The sequence below is a fragment of the Lathamus discolor genome, chromosome 16 (genome assembly GCF_037157495.1).
Source record: "Lathamus discolor isolate bLatDis1 chromosome 16, bLatDis1.hap1, whole genome shotgun sequence".
NCBI lineage: Eukaryota > Metazoa > Chordata > Aves > Psittaciformes > Psittacidae > Lathamus > Lathamus discolor.
Window position 1 is genome coordinate 6,629,117 of NC_088899.1, and position 17,803 is coordinate 6,646,919.

A 17,803-nucleotide genomic window follows, 5' to 3' on the forward strand; every position below is an offset into this window, starting at 1 on the left:
CGCGCCCCGGGGGGGCGGCCCCGGAGGAGGCGGAGGGAGCCGCGGCGGCCATGTCCGCGCGGCGGAGCACGCAGGCCCGCAGAGCCCGGCGGGCCGCGACCCGCGGCAGGAGCCGGGTGGAGGCGGCCTGGAAGGAGTTCGCCGCCTCCTTCGCCCGCGCCGGTATGGTGCCGCCGGCGGAGCCGGGCTTGGCGGCCGTGGAGGCGGCCGAGGGCTCCGCTGTGCTGCTCCTGGCGCCGCGGCAGGTGAGCGGGCCCCGGGACTGCGCCCCGCATCCCGGCGCCGCCGCATCCTCACCGCGTCCCCCCGCAGGCGCTGACCTTCACCGGGAAGTGCCGCCTGCGCTGCCTCTACGGCGCCGTCCGCATCCTGGGCTTCGCCGTGGGCTCGCACCAGCCGGCGCTGCCGCTCTTCTCCCCGGCCACGCACTGCTCGCTCAGCCTGGAGGCGCTGCCCGCCGAGCGCCCGCCCAACGCCGACCTCCGGCAGCTGCGGGCCGCGGCCCGCGGAGCGCTGCGGGCTCACCGCGTCCGCCGCCGTGAGTGCGGGAGCGCGGCGGGCGGGCTGCGCGGCCGCCATTTCGCGTGCGTGCGTGCGGCGCGGTGCGGGGCGGCCGCCATTTCGCGTGCGTGCGGGGCGGTGCGGGGCGGCCGCCATTTCGCGTGCGCTCGGTGCGGGCCGGCCGCCATTTCGCGTGCTGAGCGCGGCGCTGTGCCCCGTTGCAGAGGCGCGGGTGAAGGCGATGGCGCGGTTCTCCCCCGAGGGCGCCGTGGTGCTGCTGCAGCACCTGGACTCGCCGGTGACGCGGTTCCTGCTGAGCCACCCGCCGCTGTCACGGCTCTTCCAGCCCGAGGTGAGGCCCCGAGGGGTCGCGACGCCGGTGCGAGCCCCTCGTGCGCAGCGCCCTGAGCGTGCTCCCGTGTCCCGCAGAAAAAGGAAGAACCCAGCTTCACGGCCGAGGACGCGGTGCTGGCGTCGGTGGGCATCGTGAAGTGCAGCCCCGAGCGCGGGCTGCTGGTGTCCGAGAGCATGGGCCTGGCTCTGCAGGAGCTGATCCAGGCGTGCTGCGGTGAGGCCGTGGGGAAGGGCGCCGAGGCTCCCGGGGAGCGCATCCCGTCGCAGGCAGGGGTTGGGGGTGACGGCTTCCTCCCGAGGAGCGGGAGGCTCGAGGCCGTGCATCACCTCCGTGGGGCTGCGCCTCCCTGCCTCTCCTTGACATGAGCAGCGCGCCGATGCAAAGGCACTTCCCGGTGCGGCGTCAGGACGCTCATTTTGCTCTTCTGTGGGCAGCAAAAGCATCCCTTTACCCACTGACATCTAAGGCACATGGGCAGCTGGGGCTCCTACGGGCTGGGTTGTGGTGCCAGGGCTTGCTTCTCGGTTCGGCACCCTCTGTTCTTCACACTGGCACACTTGTGCTCCTTGTGTAACCAAGCACATCAGCCCGCCGAGTCCGTGGGTTTGGGGGGCTTCTGTCACTGCCCCATGGCTGTGACGGCAGGCGTTGGGGTAACCGGCAGCATCGGTGCGTTTCACAGTGCGCTTGTTTTTCCAGAGGAAGATGAAGGAGTGCCTGTGGTTCTGGTGTGTGGCCCGAAGAACACGGGGAAATCGACGTTTAACAGATACCTGATGAACCTCTTACTGAATCGGTGAGTCTGCGCGTGTAAAACGCCCTGTGTGGGGCGGAGGAGGGATGCTGCTGCGTGGCTGTGGAGTATGGGAGCTAACTTGACACCAGGCAGTTAGGGTTCAGTAGGAAACTGGCGGTTTGAACGCTGGAAAACAAGCACAAAGTTGTAATCTGTGGGTATCTAAAGGGTTTGGGCAGAACAAGGGGTAGAAGCTGCTTCTCCTGCCCTCTGCATGCTGAAAATGAAGCTTATGGAGTTTCTCATCAGACGGCTGGTCTCAGTGCGGGAGAGGGGGGACACTGGTCAGGACCACCTCTGATGGTTGCTGTAGCTGCCTCCCTTAAAGCTGGCTGGGTTTGGAGCTATTGCAGTGTAATACTGAGCCGTAAGCGAGCCCTTTGTGTTCTTACTGGATAAAGGGAGGGGGGCAAGTGGTGGTTTGATGGTGTTCAATCACTTAAGCTTGGTGATCAGGTTGTGGCTGTTAACGTGTGGGCTTCTCTCCCTGCAGCCTTCCCTCGGTTGAATACATGGAATGTGACATAGGTCAGACAGAGTTTACGCCGCCGGGATGCGTGTCACTGAGCAGCGTGACGGAGCCAGTTCTTGGTAAGCGTTTTGCTGTTCTCTGCAGTTTCCAGAAAGCTGTTTCAGTGCCACAAGTGCTTTCTGAGCAGAGCCTATGCTTTAGGGGAAGTTGCTGCCTCTGTCACAGGGTGCCTATAGCAAATAAACCAAAGTTCTCTTGCTCGGGGCAGCCAAGCTCCAGGTGAAAGTCTCACTGAGTACCATGGAGCTGTTCTCCCTGCTTGTTCTTCCTGTTGGAAAGGGAGAAGAACATTGTTCGGGAGGTGGTAGCAGAGGCTGCAGCATGGCAAAGTGGATTTGCAGCCTTTCCCGTTCCAAATGTCTCTTTGAGCAAACATTTCCCAGGTGTTAGGATCCATAAATAGAATTAACGTGTGGGATGCAAAGCACATCCATGCAGATTAGGGGTGTGAAAACACCCCTAGAGCCAGAGGAATCACTGGTGTTTGTGGTCCGGTGCATTTGGGTGACAAATGTGACCAGGATGTGGTTTGCTTTTTGGGTGGTTTGTCAACTCTCAAGAAGCTGCACAAGCAGGGCTGTTTGCATGTGGAAAGAGGACGGATTTCTTTTGGAAGGGGTTGTGTAGGTGCTACAGGGATGGGAGTTTCTGGTTTGTCTTGTGGGAGCTACTAGAGGTTTGCTGCTTGCCTTTCCAGGTCCACCATTCACCCACCAAGAGACCCCACGCAAGATGGTGTATTATGGGCAGACCAGTTGTGAGCAGGACACAGAGAGGTACCTCGATGTGGTGAAGTACGTGTTCAGCTCCTACAAGAAGGAAGTGCCTTTAATCATCAACACCATGGGCTGGGTGAAAGGTAACCAGGATAAATGTGCTCGCAAGAAGTGGTGCAGAGGAAGGTGATGGTCACAGTGGTACATTAGCGTGCTTTCTGTAGAGTGCAGAACCAGAAAGTACAGCTTCCCCCTTGGAGCTAGCGCTGCTCTTCCACAGCAGTGTTGTGACCTGTTTATGTGGCAGCAGCAATCGTGTTTTCTCTGCTCCCTAAAGGTGAGGGGTTGCTGCTTCTGATTGATATCATCCGGCTGTTGTCACCCAGTCACATTGTGCAGATGGATGTCTACGACTGGAAGGCCATGGCTCCGCTCACCCCGGAGTATGTTCACCTCACTCCTGGCCTCTACACCAAGGGCAAGCAGCAGGCCAAGTGCAAGCAGCTGGGTACGGATGGAGGGGAGAGCTGGAAGCCCTCAGAAGGGGAGGAAGACGCCTCGGCTCCCGAGTTCAAGTTGCTGTACGTCCATCCGGAATTCCCTCGAGCAGGGGTTGCAGGTGAAGCGTAAGTAGAAAGTTTGGTGCTGGGTGGTGGTGGGCATCGGGCTTAACAAAACCTGAAGGGCTTTGGTCCATTAGGTTGGTCAGAGCTCACTGGTTTGCTCACTGGGGGGTTATGTTTGGCGTTTCCACTTGGAACGATTGACTATGATGGCACTTCTGTTTCTAATCGGGAGGTTCGTTACCTGTTGTTTACAGACCTACGTGATGATCACGTTATTTTGTGATTTCTCTGATGCTTTGAACAGCTCTGGAATGTTTCCTTCCCTGAACCTGGGGTCTCTGTTGCCAGTTTCGAGTGCCTTTTTTGACTCTGCCTTCTCTAGTGAGCTGTTTAAGAGAACAAATGCATTACTCGGTGCCCAGCTGCCTGACTAAAAGGTGTGTGGGCATCGGTGCTGGCGAAGGAAGCCATTACCTAAGAACAGACTTTGTTTAAAGGAAAACAAACCACCTCCTCTGCTAATTAATGACTCCTTAAAGTTGAAACAATGCCCTGAACCCTGTGATTTCGTAGAGGTAATAAAAGCGTAGCTCTCTGTTTCTTTCAACAGTAGAAGCTTTAAGAGCTGAACTCATGTGAAACAGCAGCTAGGAGTGCATGGCTGCCCGGGGGATCCGGTGGGAGCTGTGGTGTGACGCTGCCTTGCCTTGACGTGCTGCGGTGCTTTTCCAGGCGAGTGCACAGCGGCATCCTGCGGGACATGTCCATGCTGGGCTACCTGGGCCAGCTGCAGGCCCCGGACATCGGCGCCGTGCTTCCGCTGCACAGCCTCACGCCATACCAGGTACGCGGGTGGCTTTGAAGGGCTCGGGGGTGTTGTTGGGGGTAACGGGCAGTTCTGCTTGTGCTGCGCATGTTTTCTGTGTGCTCGGTTGTTGGTGTTTGCCACAGAGGGAACTCCTGGGGGAGAGGGCTGGGAGCTCCTAGGGTTTGTGTACTTGGCACTGTTTTATCTCGGAACTCAGTTAAATTGATGCTGAGACATTGAGACGATGGCTGGGTTTCCCTTCTTCTTTTTAACCCACTCAGGTACCTTTCAGTGCCGTTGCCCTCAGGGTTATTCACACCGACGTTGCTCCTACCAACATCATGTATGCCGTGAACGCCAGCTGGGTCGGGCTCTGTAGGATACCGGATGAGATCAGATGCCAAACTGATGGGCCAGTGCTGCTGACACAGACACCAGTCTGTGACTGCCTTGGCTTCGGTGAGCCAGCATGGGAAACCCTGGGCTGTGTGCGTGCCTGTCGTGGTGGTGTGATTTAGACCCAGGGAGGAGCTCAGCAGCACACAGGTGGGATGGGGAGGAGTGGCAGGATGTAAAAGCCACGGGTTGAGATAAGAGCAGTAACTAAAGTACAATATAATACTACTAATAATGATGATGATAAGGGAAATGAGAGAGTGTAAAATTAAAAGGGAAGAGGAAAACCGATAAACACAAGTGATGCACAATACAATTGCTCAGCACCTGCTGAGTGATACCCAGCCCAACCCAAGTAGTGGTCTTCTGGGTGACTCCCAGACGTTCTTTATCAGGGTAGGTGCTACTGAGCAACAGCAATGCCAGCAGCGTATTCTCAGCTAAAGCCAAAGCACAGCACTGCACCAGCTACTAGGAAGGAAATTCACTGTCCCAGCCAGAGCTGGGGCATGTTTTGACAGCTAGGTTGGGGTGATGGAGCTGCCTGTGTTTTCCCAAGCAACTGAACAAGAGGGGTGAAGTAAGAGAATAATGCCTGGTTTTTCCTCAGGAATTGTCCGAGGGGTTGACATGGAGAAGAAGCTGTACCACATTCTGACACCGGTGCCTCCGGAGAGCCTGAGACAAGTGAATTGTCTGCTCCTTGGCAATGTTGCTATTCCCAACTGCGTTCTTGTGGGCCAGGTAGGGGCTGCATGGGAAGAGGGAGAAGTGGCTGAGTGCTGGCTGGCAGCTTTCCTGACATGTCTGGGCATCAGCAGAAGGTTATCTCTGCAGGAAACTGTGCTTAAGGCATAGAAACAAGGGAGAGGAGAGCGTTCCTCTCGTGTTTCAGATACCAGAGCGGGGTTTATTTGGTGACAGCTTGTTGCTTTTCACCAGCCAGCTCTGTCAGTCTATACAGAGGACAGTGCGTCCCATTCCAGAACGAGAACGTTAAGATACGAGTATCCTGTTAAAGATTTGAGCTCCTAAATTGCTTCTGGTTTTGATTCCCCTCTTCCCAGCAAGGAGTCGAGGGCGAGATCCCCTATGTCACATCCGATTATAACTACAGCATCCTAGGCTCTGGAAAGCTGAAAAAGAAGAAGCATTTCAAGAGGAGGGAGTACGCGTTCGAGTGTGATTATGACTAGAGCCTCATGGGCTCAGACTGCGGGATTCCTTCTGCTCTGTGTGGAGCCCGGAGCAGTCACAGAGGTGCTGGATGCCAGCGAGCTCTGGCTGTGGATGCGCAGCGCGTCCGGTTTTGATATTGTTTTATAGTTTCCATTTGTATTTCGGTGTTTTGTAATAAATATCTATTTGAACATGGGTCTGGTTTGAATTCCTTCTGCAGCCTGTGCTGGCTAAGGGGCCGTAGTGACTGTCGGAAGCACTGCGGGTCTCCGGCTGCAGCCCAGCCTGGGCCAGCTCTGGTGTCGGGAGCAGTCCATGGGGACAGGAGTGTGTGTGGTTTGGGCAGAGCGTGCGCTCGTCCTTCTGTCCCTGCAGGACCGCCGGGTGCTTGGCAAGGAAGGAGTGAACGGCAAAACCCTCTCTCCTCGAGTGGAGCCGCTGGAGGGAGTCAGCTGCTTGCCGCCGGGCTGTGGCCATGGCCCTGCTTCGTTCTGCCTCGCACCAGCGCTGGCCGCAAGCCCTGCTGCTGCAGTTCCAGCTCAGCCCCTCCAGCACAGGTCTGGGGAGAGCTCTGATGCATTGCTCAGCTCTGCCCAGATGGGTTGTGCCTGTGGGAAGAGGCTGAAAGGAGCAGGAGGAGCTGGGGTGCTTGGTCTCGCCTGACTCTTGCCCCGTGCTGTGCCCCGCTGAAACTCTGGAGTTTCAGTCGTTCATTTTACTCCTCAATGCATTTTACTCTTTTCCAGTGCTCTGTTGGGCAGTGATGTGCTCCCGAGTGACCCAAGGCCGGTGGCAGCCTCCGCTGCGGAGGAAGAAGGGATGCACTGTGCTTGTACCGAGTACTGGCTGCTACCGGCTGCTGCGGGTGTGAGTGATCCCCAAAACATGCCTTTATCTGGGTTTTGGGGACTATTCCGTAGCACTCCTGGTACCTGTCAATGGACAAATGAAGGGGGTGACCAGCGGGGAGGGGACAGAGCTGCGCCGGGCTCTGCGCCCTTGCTGCCTTTCAAAGAGTTAAAGCTTTAACTTAATCTAGGCCTAATTATCCCCATCTGGCTGGGTCTGGCGGTGAAGGAAGGACTTGGCTGGCGACCTGACCAGCGCCTAAAACAAATACAGGGGCCGCTGCGCAGGAAGATCCCCGGCGAGGCGGGAGCTGGAGTCACGGGTGGAAAAGGCACCAGGAGAGGTGAGGTGGGCGAGAGGTGACGGTGAAATGCTCGGTGCCAAAACCCTCCGGGGCCGAGTGTCCCTGGACCCTGCACTGCCTGGACTGGGGTCCCCCCTTGGAGCTGGGGGCAATTGAGGAGCCCCCATGTGCTTGTGCCAAGCCCCCAGGGTCCAGTTCTGGACCTTTCCAGGGAAGGAAACGCACTGGTGGCCCCCAGATAGGGCCTCAGGCACAGGGGACCATGCTGGCTGCTGGCCCTCGCCATGGCTCTTTCCAGAGGGGGAGAGGGCCACCGGGCTGGGATGTCCGGGGGCTTTGGAGTTGCAGCATCCCACTTAATGTCTGGCTACGTTATCTGTCAAAGGGCACTCAGAGCATCCAAGAAGCTGCTGTCAGTGCTGATAACTTGGGGCTGGGACGGCTGCATTCTGGCTGAGGGCTTTGGTTTCCCGTGTTTAGGGAGTTCTCCGTGGGGCAGGACAACAGTTGGTCCTTTATGGGTTTTTTGAGCCCATTCCGGTGCTTTCAGGTTTGCTTGGCTTCAGCAGAGGGGACCCTCTCCCATGCCCACGGCTGCGGGGGTGCATCCAGGCCTCAGGGCGGCACATTCCTGCCCCCCCCCCCCCCCCCAAAAGCCGTCGGGCGGCGGAGCCGCTGCACAGCCCCCTCTTGGTGCGTATTCTTCTCCTCACAAGCGCGTCTTGTCCCCGCGCCCGATGCCTTTCATAGACGGCGGAAAGTGAAATTCGTGCAATGTCTGTAGGAGGCTGAAGAAAGGCCCTTTGTGTGCCCCCCGCGCGGGCGCTGGGCAGCCTCCAGCAGCACCCTCCGCCGCCCCGCGCCTCCCGGCCGCCGGCCTCAATGCGGTGCTTGTCCGGACACCGGGATCCGCTCTTAAAGCCGGAGCCGGGCTCCCCCCGTTAGTGCCACCGGTGGCCCCGGCGGGGCGGGCACGGCTCCGGGGGGCTCCCCCCGGCTGCCAGCCCGGGATGTTTCTGTACTGGAAGAAGCGCGGTGCCTACGAGCTGGAGGCTTTGCCCCCCGGGCTGGCGGGGTTGGAGTATGGGGCGGTGGAGCGCTTCTCCTGGAGCTCCAGCCTGGACATCAGCGAGGAGCTCGGGGGTAGGTGCCTGGGGACCCACGGGGGTGCGGGCAGCAGCGCTTGGCCTAAATCCTGCTGACATCAAGTGTGAGGGGCCAGAAGTGGTAGCTGGAGCAGGAATGCGGTGGGGTTGCTGTAGGGAATGGCGTGAGGATGATGCGGTGGGGTTGCTGTAGGGAATGCTGTGAGGATGCTGCAGGTACAGCAGGGAGTGCTCAGCACACCGCCTCGTACCACTGGCGTTGCTCCCTCCCAACCAAGACAGGCACCTGAAACAGTGTAGTTGGAGCAAGGGTGGTCCAGTTCCAAACTCATTTGCCATCACCAGGAAAGCCGGGTGCGATCACAGAGCTGGCAGGAGGAGGAGCAGGAGGAGGTGGCTGTCTCATAGAGGAGGTGATGGGGGAAGGATCCAGCCCAAGTGCCTGGTGGGGACCCAGAGCCCCTCCTGCTCCAAGCCACTGGGGAAGAGCCCCTTGACTCCGGCCGTGCCGGTGGCTGCGGCGTGGGGCTGTCCCCTGGCACTGCTGCCAGCTCTGCCTGGCCTCGCTTTTCTGGTGAGTCGGGAAAACTTCCCCTTGGGTGCACGAAGGAATTCGTTTTATCCCGTTATTATTCCCGATAGGTCAAGTGAAACGGCGGCGGGGGCCGGCCCAGCCCGGCGGGGCGGCCGCGGCCACAGAGCCCTCATTGTGCTCCCGCCGCGGGGGCAGCCGCAGCGGCTCCCCCTGCCCGAGGCTCCTGCTCTGCACCGCATCCTGGCCGGGAGCTGGGGCCGCCGGCCCGGCCCGGGGTGTCCGGACCGTCCGGGTTGCGAACCCCGCTCCGGGCAGGAGCAGCGCTGCCCCCAAAGGTGGTTTTCCCGCAGGCTGAGCCCAGCCCCAGCCTTGGCCGCGGTCCCGCTTGTGCCGCCGGGGGTGCCGGTTTTGTTGGCTGAAGGGATGCGGGAGAGGGGAGCAGCGCGGTGGGGGAAGCCCCTGCGCTGGCCACGCAGCCCGGCCTCTGCACGGGCTCCATCGCGGGGCTGTTCTTGCTCTTCCCTTGCTGCAAGCGCCCTGCAGTCTGTTATTTTTAAACGATTAGGCGCGACACATAGCAAAAGCCTTCAAAATAGGATTTGTCCCTAAGGCCGATTTGACTGTCAAAGCTTAAAGTGGCTCCTAAGCCCCCGTGGGGGCTGGCAAGTGGCTGATTCAGTGTTGCTGCTGCAGCCCCGTCTGTGCCAGCCCCAGGGGAGCTGGGGCAGGTCCGAGTCCCGATCCTGCCATTTGGGGTGCCAGGCAGGGGGTGCCAGGTCCGGGTGCCAGGGGATGCGCGGTGCGGGGATGCAGCGCCGGCTCCTGGGCAGGGGTTTCCTCCCTTTCAGCCTTGTTTAAGCCCGTGTGCTTTGCTTTTGCTTGGGCACGGCCAGGAGGGGGGCTGGAGGGGCTCACCCTGGCACTGACCCCTGCTCTCTCCCGCAGCCGAGCCGTGCTCACCAGAGGAACCGGTGCTGCGCTGCCAGAACCCCGACTGCTCTGGCGAGAGGAGGGCGGCCAAGGTGGGTGCCGTGGGCTGCTGCGTGGCACCGAGCAGTGCCGAACGGTGTTGGTCTGACGGATGCAGAGGGGCAGCGGGTGGCTGTGCCCAACCCAAAGCCCCGTGGCACGGCCAGTGTGCCCCCCGGCCTGTTTCCTGTGGCTGGCGTGACTGGGGCTAATCCGCTGCAGCCCGTCTGTTCCACCACTCGCTAACGTGATGCCAGAGCGGATTTGGGGTCCCTTCTCTCCCCCCTGGGCTGGCTGGATGCAGGGCCAGGCTGGATCCGCTCTGCGGCTCCCACTGAGTCCCAGTGCTCCTGCGCCGCGGGCGGTGTCTTTCTGGCACCGCAGCAGCCCAGCTGTGCTGGAGGTGTGCCACGGAGCTTTGTTTGCACGGCTGGGGTGGCAGAGCCGGTGCCGGTGGGGCACACGTGGCACGGGGCTGTGGCTGCCTTGGGGCACACCAGGACCACCCCAACACTGATATCAGAGACCCCCTGATGGTGACCAGAAGGTAGCGTGGGGCGAGGGGTCCTGGCTGGGGTGGGGGCTTGTCCTGCATCGCATCCCCTTCACTCCAGGGCAGCTGCCGAAGGCCCTGGGAGTGCCCACCAAGCAAGTGGTCACTGCCTGGAGCCCATGGCCATGCTCTCCATGTTGCAGTCGCCACAATGGCCACGATGGGGATGGCCTGGGGCACATGGGGGGAGAGAAGCGTTGCCGGGGCCAGCAGTGTGGGGCAGGGCTGATGGGGGGGAGCTGCCTTGTGGCCCATAGTAGGCCGTTGCTGGGCGCTGTTGGTGCTGGGTGCACTGGAGGGGGCTGGTGGCCCCTCGGGGAGCGCTTCAGCTCTGACCTCAGCAGCGCCCGAGGAAGGGGGGCAGGAAGCGGCGGTGGCTGCAGCTCCTGGCGCTTCCTCGCCGCAGCAGCGCAGCGCCGCAGGCGAGCCGGGGCAGGGCTGGCTCCCCCCCGCAGCCCCGCGCACCCCGCGCAGCGATGGGGGTCCCCCGGTGACACCGCAACACACGGGCGGTGCTGCGGAGAGGCCGCCGGCCCCGCGGGCATCGGAGCGCGGCTCTGGAGCCCCCGTTGGGGCGGGCGCTGCGCGGGGGTCACGGGCCCTGCACGGCGCTGGGGGCCCCGCCGGGGGGGTTAAAAATAACCCGCTGTGAATGCCCGGCGGGGCCGGGGCCGCGGCCGCGGCCAGCACACAATGGGAGGAAACGCGCCGGGCTCGAGCATTGTTCTGCGGCAGACACCCGCTTCCTCCGTCCTGCCGCAGGGCCGCGGCTCCCGTCAGCGCCGAGGGGCGGCTGCGGGCACCGGGAGGTGCGGGAGGCACAGGCGCAGGTGCCTGGCCCCCGGCTGTCACCTCCGTGCTTGGGCATGGGCCGCGTTCCCCGGCGCCCGGCTCCGTGCGGTGGAGCAGGGAGGGCGCTCGACGGCGCAGAACCTCCCGTACCCTGTTCGTGGTGCCCGCTCTGGCCTCGGTGTTGCCCATGAGCCAGCACCAGCTGGGATGGGAGGGGGGGTCCCCGCTGCCCGTGGTGCTGCTGCTCGGGCTGCGCCTGAGCCGAGCGTGTGCCCGCAGGTGTGTCACCATGCGGAGTGCCGGCGGCTGAGCTGCGGCGGCCCCCTCAGCCTGTGTGAGCTCTGCGACGGCCGCCTGCACGGCGCCATGCACTGCGATGGACACATCCGCTTTGACCTGCCCCCGCCAGGTGAGCTGGGCACCGGCTCCACATCCCAGCGGGATGCGCTTGGGGCCGGCACGGTGCAGGGCTCCGAGTGGGAAGCAGCCGGGGCCAGCACAGGGCTGCGGTGCTGGCACAGCCCATCCCAGTGCCCGTTTGCAGGCTCCATCCTGGCCCGCAATATGTCAACACGCTCATGCCCACCACGCACCAGCCCTGCCTCTGATGTGGAGGAGGAGGAGGAGGGACCCGCCGATAGCAGAGGGTGAGCCCCGGGCCCTGCGTGTCCCCTCCATGTCCCCAACCCACCCTGCCCCTGTCACCCTGTCTGCCCTGTGCCCACAGGGAGCAGAGGAGCTCAGCGCTGAAGCTGCCCAAGAAGAAGGCTCGGCGCCGGCACACGGACGTAAGGCACCGGCCCCTCTCCCTGGGGTGCTCCGCAGGCAGGGGGGCCACATGTGTGAGTGATGCTGCCTCCCCTAGGACCCCAGCAAGGAGTGCTTCACCCTCAAGTTTGACCTCAGCATCAACGTCGAGGCAGAGATCGTGCCGGCCGCAAAGAAGAAATCCCTGGGGTGAGCGCGTTGGGGATGGGGCTGCAGGGAGCGGTGCAGGGATAGATGGACACGGGGCTCCTGTCCCTGCAGGGAGGTGCTGCTGCCGGTCTTGGAGAGGAAGGCGATCGAGCCGGGCAGGGTGGACGTGTACCTGGAGCAGTCGCACACGCCGCTCTCGCTCCACTTCGAGGCGTTCCGCTTCGGGGGGCACTACCTGCGCGTGAGAGGTGCGCCGGGGCCCGGCGGGGGGCTCGGCTGTGCCGCGGGGCCCTGACCACCCCCTGCTCCCGCAGCCAAGCCCGGGGATGAGCTGAAGGTGGAGCAGGCAGTGCAGGAAGCCAGGTTGGCCGCTCTGCCCATCGTGCACCCTGCCAGCACGGTGCCAGGACAACGGGAGGGCGCTGACAGCGTGGTGAGTGCTGGGGACAGCCACGGAGGGGAGGACTTGGGGAGGGGGTGGCAGAGCATGCAACCCCCGTGTAGCCATCCTGGCTGGGGAGATAGGATACATAGGATTACATAGGGATGGTGTCTCCTGTATAGCCTTGCGTGGTGTCACTGAAGACCTCCTGGAGCCCCCAGGAGCCAGCTTGGCTCCTGGCTGTGCCATGGTGGCTGTGCATGGGCAGTGCTCTGTGCTAGGTGTGGCAGCTCAGCCGGCAGCACCAGCCCTGTGGCTGTGCCATGTACAGGCTGGCACCGGAGCAAACAGGAGCCCCTTGGCGATGGCAGCCACTCTGTGCCGCCCTGGTACAAGGCTCGCCCTGGCTGCTGGTCCTGCTCTCATCACGGCCCCTGACAACTGCTGAGCACAGCTCGGTCCTGCCCCATGGACCCTGGCCCCAGATAAGGCGTGGGGCTGGGCTGGCCGCCACTCCCCGTGGGAGCAGGCTGCAGTGGGGACGCGGTGCTTGGCCCCACTCTGACAGCCCCAGAGCGTTCCACACTGGCCGTGTGGCCAGGGCTGGTGGCCTCCCGTGTCCAGCACTACAATGCCTGGCTGCAGGACAAGCACGGCCCCAGTGGGGCGAGGGGGCCAGTGGGCAACCAGCCATGGATGCAGGGCTTTCAGCCTTCCTGGGGGCAGCCAGGAGCTGAGCCACACGGGGACCATGGGGCAGGCAGCAGCCGGGGCTTCTGCGGACACGGCAGCACGGTGAGTGACAGGGATGGGGCCACGCTGGACGTGGCAGGGCGTGCGGCTGTGCCGGCGGCGGTGGCAGCAGCATGGCCGTGACCTTGGCTTGGCGGCGGGGGGGAGCCCCACTTTGCTGCCCTTTGTGCCGGGATGATGGCAGCAGCCGCATCGCAGGGATAGAGGAGGAGGCCGGTGCAGCGGTGCCGGGGCGGCAGGAGCTGCTTGGCCGTAACCCAGCTCCCGCGGCCAGCCGGGGGCTTTGATGTCGGCCGGTGAATTGTTTGGCTCTGGTTAGCTTATCTGCCGAGGGGGAAATCGGTTTTTCGGCACTGGCCCCACCTCCTTTTGTTTCGGAGGAGCCTGCCCGGGTCCGGCTCCACCGTCCGGGCTGGGAGCGGGGCTGGGCGGCTCGGAGGGGCTCCTGCATCCCGTGGGATGCCCTGAGCCCCTGCGCCACTTGCCCCTGACCAGCTGGGCTCCGCCGGGCAGCACCCGGGGCCCTGCGCCCCCGGGATGCAGGTAGGCAGGTCAGTGCGGGCAGGGGACCGTGGCCGGGGGTGCCCTCTGGGTGCCTGCCTGCCCCGTGGGTGCTCACGGTCAGCCCTGCTTGAGGCATCGCGCTGGGCACGGTGCCGGGCGCTGACCACGGGGACACCGGCTGTGTCCCCACTGCAGGCTCCGGGCCGGCGGAGGAAGAACATGACGGAGTTCCTGGGGGACAGCAGCATCCCCAGCCCCGAGCCGTCCCCGCACGCCGGTGGCTCCCTGCCTGCCAATGGCACCGATACCTGGAAGAACCGCGCCGCCAGCCGCTTCAGCGGCTTCTTCGGCTCCGGCACCAGCGCCGGCTCCTTCGGGCGGGTAGGTGGGACGTGGGCATGAGGAGGGAGCGCGGGGATGGGTCCCTCCAGGGGCGCTGGAGCTCCGCGGGGCAGGGTGAGGGGTCCGTGGCACACGGGCACTGGTTGCTGTGCCCCCTGCTCTCGGCCAGGAGAGTGAGAAGCTGGAGCAGTTGGCGAGCCGGCTGCACGCCTACGGCACCTTCGGGCTGCCCAAGCTGCCGCCGCAGCTCCGCTTCGACCGCGACTCCTGGGAGGAGGACGGGGACGAGGCCGGGCTGGCGCTGGAGGACAGTTGGCAGCAGATCATCCATGGCGCGGAGGTAGGGCCGGGGGGCACCGGGGGGGCCGCGGCGGCGCTGCCCCACCACCGACATGGCGCTGACGCTCAGCCCCGCAGGCCCTGTCGCGCCGGCAGTGCCACCAGCAGGAAGCCATCTGGGAGCTGCTGCACACCGAGGCCACCTACATCCGCAAGCTCAAAGTCATCACCGACGTGAGTGATGGTGATGGCCGGGCCGCGGCGGGGGGCCGGGGCTGCGGCTGCACCCCACCGGCTCCCTCTCTGTCCCTGCAGCTCTTCCTCTGCTGCCTGCTGAACCTGCAGGAGTCGGGGCTGCTCTGCGAGGTGAGGGATGGGGCTGCAGGGATGGGGATGCCCAGGTCGGGGCTGGGACCGCGGTTGGCCGCGGCAGGGTGAGGTGCCATCCCCACGCAGCCGCGGCCTCACTACAGGTGGACGCCGAGCGGCTCTTCAGCAACATCGGGGAGATCATCCGGCTGCACCGGGAGCTGTGGCGCGGCGTCATGGCCCCGGTGCTGGCCAAGGCGCGCAGGACCGGGGCGCTGCTTGACCCTGTCGACTTCCTCGACGGCTTCAAGGCGGTGAGTGGGGGGACACCATGCCGCGGTGGGGCTGTGCCATGCTGTGCCCTGCGGTGACCCCGCTGCGCTCCCCAGTTCGGGTCCCTCTTCAAGCCCTACGTGCGGTACTGCATGGAGGAGGAGGGCTGCATGGAGTACATGCGGACGCTGCTGCGGGATAGCGAGCTCTTCCGCGCCTATGTGACGGTAAGGGGAGCGGGCAGGGGCCGGTGTGGGGTACCGGTGTGGGTCTGACTCCTGCGTGCCACAGTGGGCCGAGAAGCACGAGCAGTGCAGCCGCCTGAAGCTGAGCGACATGCTGGTGAAACCCCACCAGCGCCTCACCAAGTACCCGCTGCTCCTCAAGTCTGTGCTGAAGAAGACGGATGACCCACGTGCCCGCGATGCCATCACCGCCATGGTAAGGGGATGTGGACCCGGGGTGGTGTGGGGTGTGCTGTGGGGTGTCCCCCCTCCTTTGACCCTACCACCACCCGGGCACAGATTGGCTCCGTGGAGCGCTTCATCAACGACGTCAACTCACGGATGCGCCAGCGGCAGGAGCGGCAGCGCCTGGCCGCCATCCTCAGCCGCATTGATGCCTATGAGGTGGTGGAGGGCAGCACGGATGAGGTGGACAAGGTAGGTTGGGCACGGCAAAGCTGCCACGCCGTAACACGTCACCCAGTGTCTTGTAACCCCTTGTGACCTAACGCCACCCTGTGCCATATGCTGTGCCACCCTATGCCATGCCTTGTCATGCCACCCTCTGCCATGCCATGCTACCCCACGCCACCGCTGACACCGGGGATCCCGGCAGCTGCTGAAGGAGTTCCTGAGGCTGGACCTGACGGCCCCCATCCCCGGCACGTCCCCGGAGGACACGCGGCAGCTCCTGCTCGAGGGCAGCCTGCGGATGCGGGAAGGTAAAGACAGCAAGGTGAGGACAAGGGGGACGGGGAGACCGGCCCCTGCCCGCTCGCCCCGGCCGGCACCCACAGCCCCGTTCTCCCCTCCCCAGATGGACGTCTACTGCTTCCTCTTCACCGACCTCTTCCTCATCACCAAGCCCCTCAAGAAGGCTGAGCGCACCAAGGTGGTCCGGCAGCCCTTGCTGGTGGACAAGGTCGTGTGCCGCGAGCTCAGGGACCCGGGTGAGCAGCACCGGGGGTGATGGGGGCAGCGAGGGGGGGGTCCCTGGGCACTGCTGATGCGCCTTGCCCACAGGCTCCTTCCTCCTCATCTACCTGAACGAGCTGGGGAGCGCCGTGGCTGCCTACACGTTCCAGGCCAGCGGGCAGTCCCTGTGCCGCGGCTGGGTCGAGGCGGTGCGCAACGCCCAGGTGAGGGGCGAGGAGGGCGGGCGGGGGTCCTGCGGCCGCCCCGAGCCTCCCTTGATGCCTCCGTGTCCCCAGAACCTGCTGCAGCGGCTGCGGCAGCGCCGGCGCCTGGAGGAGCAGGAGGAGGAGGATGGGGACAGCGATGCCTCGGCTGCCAGCTCCCCAACCATCCTGCGCCGCGGCAGCGCCAGCCCCGACTCGCAGCGCTGGTAGGAGGCAGGGGGAGGACCCCGCGACCCCCAGCCCAGCACAGCCCCCTCCTCACCACCTTCTCCCTTACAGCCCATCCGACGGCTCCACCGAGACCCTCGCCGTGGTGGCCACGGACGGCGGTGATGCGCTCTCCTCCCCGGACTGGGACACGGGGCCCTTCAGCTCAGCCTCAGACGGCTCCTCCATCAGCACCAGCACCTCCATCAGCGCCGGGACCCCCACGTCCTCCGAGACCCCCCCCAGGGAGCTGCCTGCGGGTGCCCTTCCTGTCCCCCTGCCCCACGGCACGGCCTCCCCGGGCAGTGGCTGCCGCTCGTCCTCCATCGACAGCGCCTATGGCACGCTCTCGCCCACCTCCCTGCGGGACTTCGGCCAGCAGCCCGAGGAGGGGCGCGAGCCCCACGCTGCCCCCCCAGCCCCACGGCCCCCCTCACCCCGCCTGCGCCGCCAGACCCCGGTGCAGCTCCTGCCCTGCCCCACCAGGGTGCTCAAGTCCAAGTCGGAGGCCAACCTGCCCCAGCTCCTGCGCCCCGGGCCCCCGGCCCCCCTCAGCCAGAGCCGCAGCCTCTCTGACCTGTGCCCTGGGCCCCCCCGGACTACCCCGCACCAAGCCGCCAGCCCCCCAGCTGCCCCCGGCAGCAGCGGCAGCTCCACCTCGGAGCTCTCGGAGCCAGAGGAGCCGGCAGAGCGCCCGATGTCCCTTCCGAGGGAGCTCGGTCACAACCCCCTGCCTGCTGCCCGCCGGACCCTCTCGGACCCGCAGTCAGCACAGCACCGCAAGCTGACGCTGGCGCAGCTCTACCGGATCCGGACCACGCTGCTGCTCAACTCCACGCTGACAGCCTCGTATGTGGCTGCTGGAGGATGCTCTGTTGCTCCCCGGTGCCAGGGTGCCAGCACTGAGGGCATCTCTCCCTGTCTTGCAGGGAGGTCTGAGAGCCGCTGGAGCGGTGGGGATGGATGTACGGCTGCGCCGAGGAGCTGCTCCCGCTTCCAACCGGAGTGTGACGCTGAGGCCGGGCGATGGGAGGTCACGCCAGTGGGGACACGGATGGGGATGCAGATCAGCCCCCTCAGGAAGGACATAGCCTGGGCACGGTGGCACGGGGCTGCCTGCGCCTCCCGGGCGCAGGGGCATGGCTCATGCCAAACCCTCGTCCGCAGGGATGAGGGTTGTTGGTTGGGGCTCAGCTGCCCCATGGTGCATCAGAGGTGGGGGGCGAGGAGGGGGTGATGACGTTGGTGGTGGTGAGCGGGGAAGGTGCTGAGAGGGTTGTGGCGCCGGGGGCACGGTGCCGAGGGCGCGCATGGAGGAGGCTGGGGCAGGAGGGGATGGCTGTGGACCGAGGTTTGCCCTATGGGGTTGGGATGATGGCAGCGGGTGGCAGCGCCTGGGACCGGAGCGTGGAAGCCGCGGCGGTGGCCGGAGCAATGGCTGCTGTCCCGTGTCACGCGCCGTATCCGGGCCAAGCAATAAACCCAGCTGGTGCACGCTCGCTCCGCCTCGCCTCTC

At 64.3% G+C, this 17,803-nt stretch overlaps 2 protein-coding genes across 5 annotated transcripts; both read left to right on the plus strand.

The window, feature by feature from the left end:
• The first annotated feature begins 15 nt into the window (after positions 1 to 15).
• On the plus strand, positions 16 to 6,040 carry NOL9 (nucleolar protein 9). The gene is made up of 12 exons (XM_065696646.1): positions 16 to 245; positions 313 to 538; positions 726 to 853; positions 931 to 1,069; positions 1,556 to 1,652; positions 2,146 to 2,243; positions 2,882 to 3,043; positions 3,238 to 3,526; positions 4,199 to 4,310; positions 4,556 to 4,733; positions 5,281 to 5,414; positions 5,738 to 6,040. The coding sequence occupies exons 1-12, from the start codon at positions 51 to 53 to the stop codon at positions 5,864 to 5,866; spliced, it is 1,887 nt and encodes a 628-aa protein (XP_065552718.1). The 5' UTR covers positions 16 to 50; the 3' UTR covers positions 5,867 to 6,040.
• Positions 6,041 to 10,088: 4,048 nt separating this feature from the next.
• Positions 10,089 to 17,786, plus strand: PLEKHG5 (pleckstrin homology and RhoGEF domain containing G5). Of its 4 annotated transcripts, none has more exons than XM_065696570.1 (20): positions 10,089 to 10,159; positions 11,237 to 11,366; positions 11,502 to 11,604; positions 11,685 to 11,745; positions 11,823 to 11,914; positions 11,987 to 12,123; positions 12,190 to 12,308; positions 13,710 to 13,895; positions 14,026 to 14,196; positions 14,274 to 14,369; positions 14,451 to 14,501; positions 14,609 to 14,758; positions 14,834 to 14,944; positions 15,009 to 15,158; positions 15,242 to 15,379; positions 15,558 to 15,677; positions 15,759 to 15,891; positions 15,965 to 16,286; positions 16,360 to 17,136; positions 17,217 to 17,786. In XM_065696570.1, exons 2-20 carry the CDS (start codon positions 11,324 to 11,326, stop codon positions 17,224 to 17,226), a joined length of 2,970 nt encoding a protein of 989 aa, XP_065552642.1. In that variant the 5' UTR covers positions 10,089 to 10,159; positions 11,237 to 11,323; the 3' UTR covers positions 17,227 to 17,786. The 4 variants fall into 4 exon arrangements, with proteins under 4 accessions (XP_065552642.1, XP_065552640.1, XP_065552641.1 ...); XM_065696569.1 differs by lacking the exon at positions 10,089 to 10,159 and having other exon boundaries at positions 10,659 to 11,366; positions 15,965 to 16,080; positions 16,153 to 16,286; XM_065696568.1 differs by lacking the exon at positions 10,089 to 10,159 and having other exon boundaries at positions 10,653 to 11,366.
• The last annotated feature ends 17 nt before the right edge of the window (positions 17,787 to 17,803 follow it).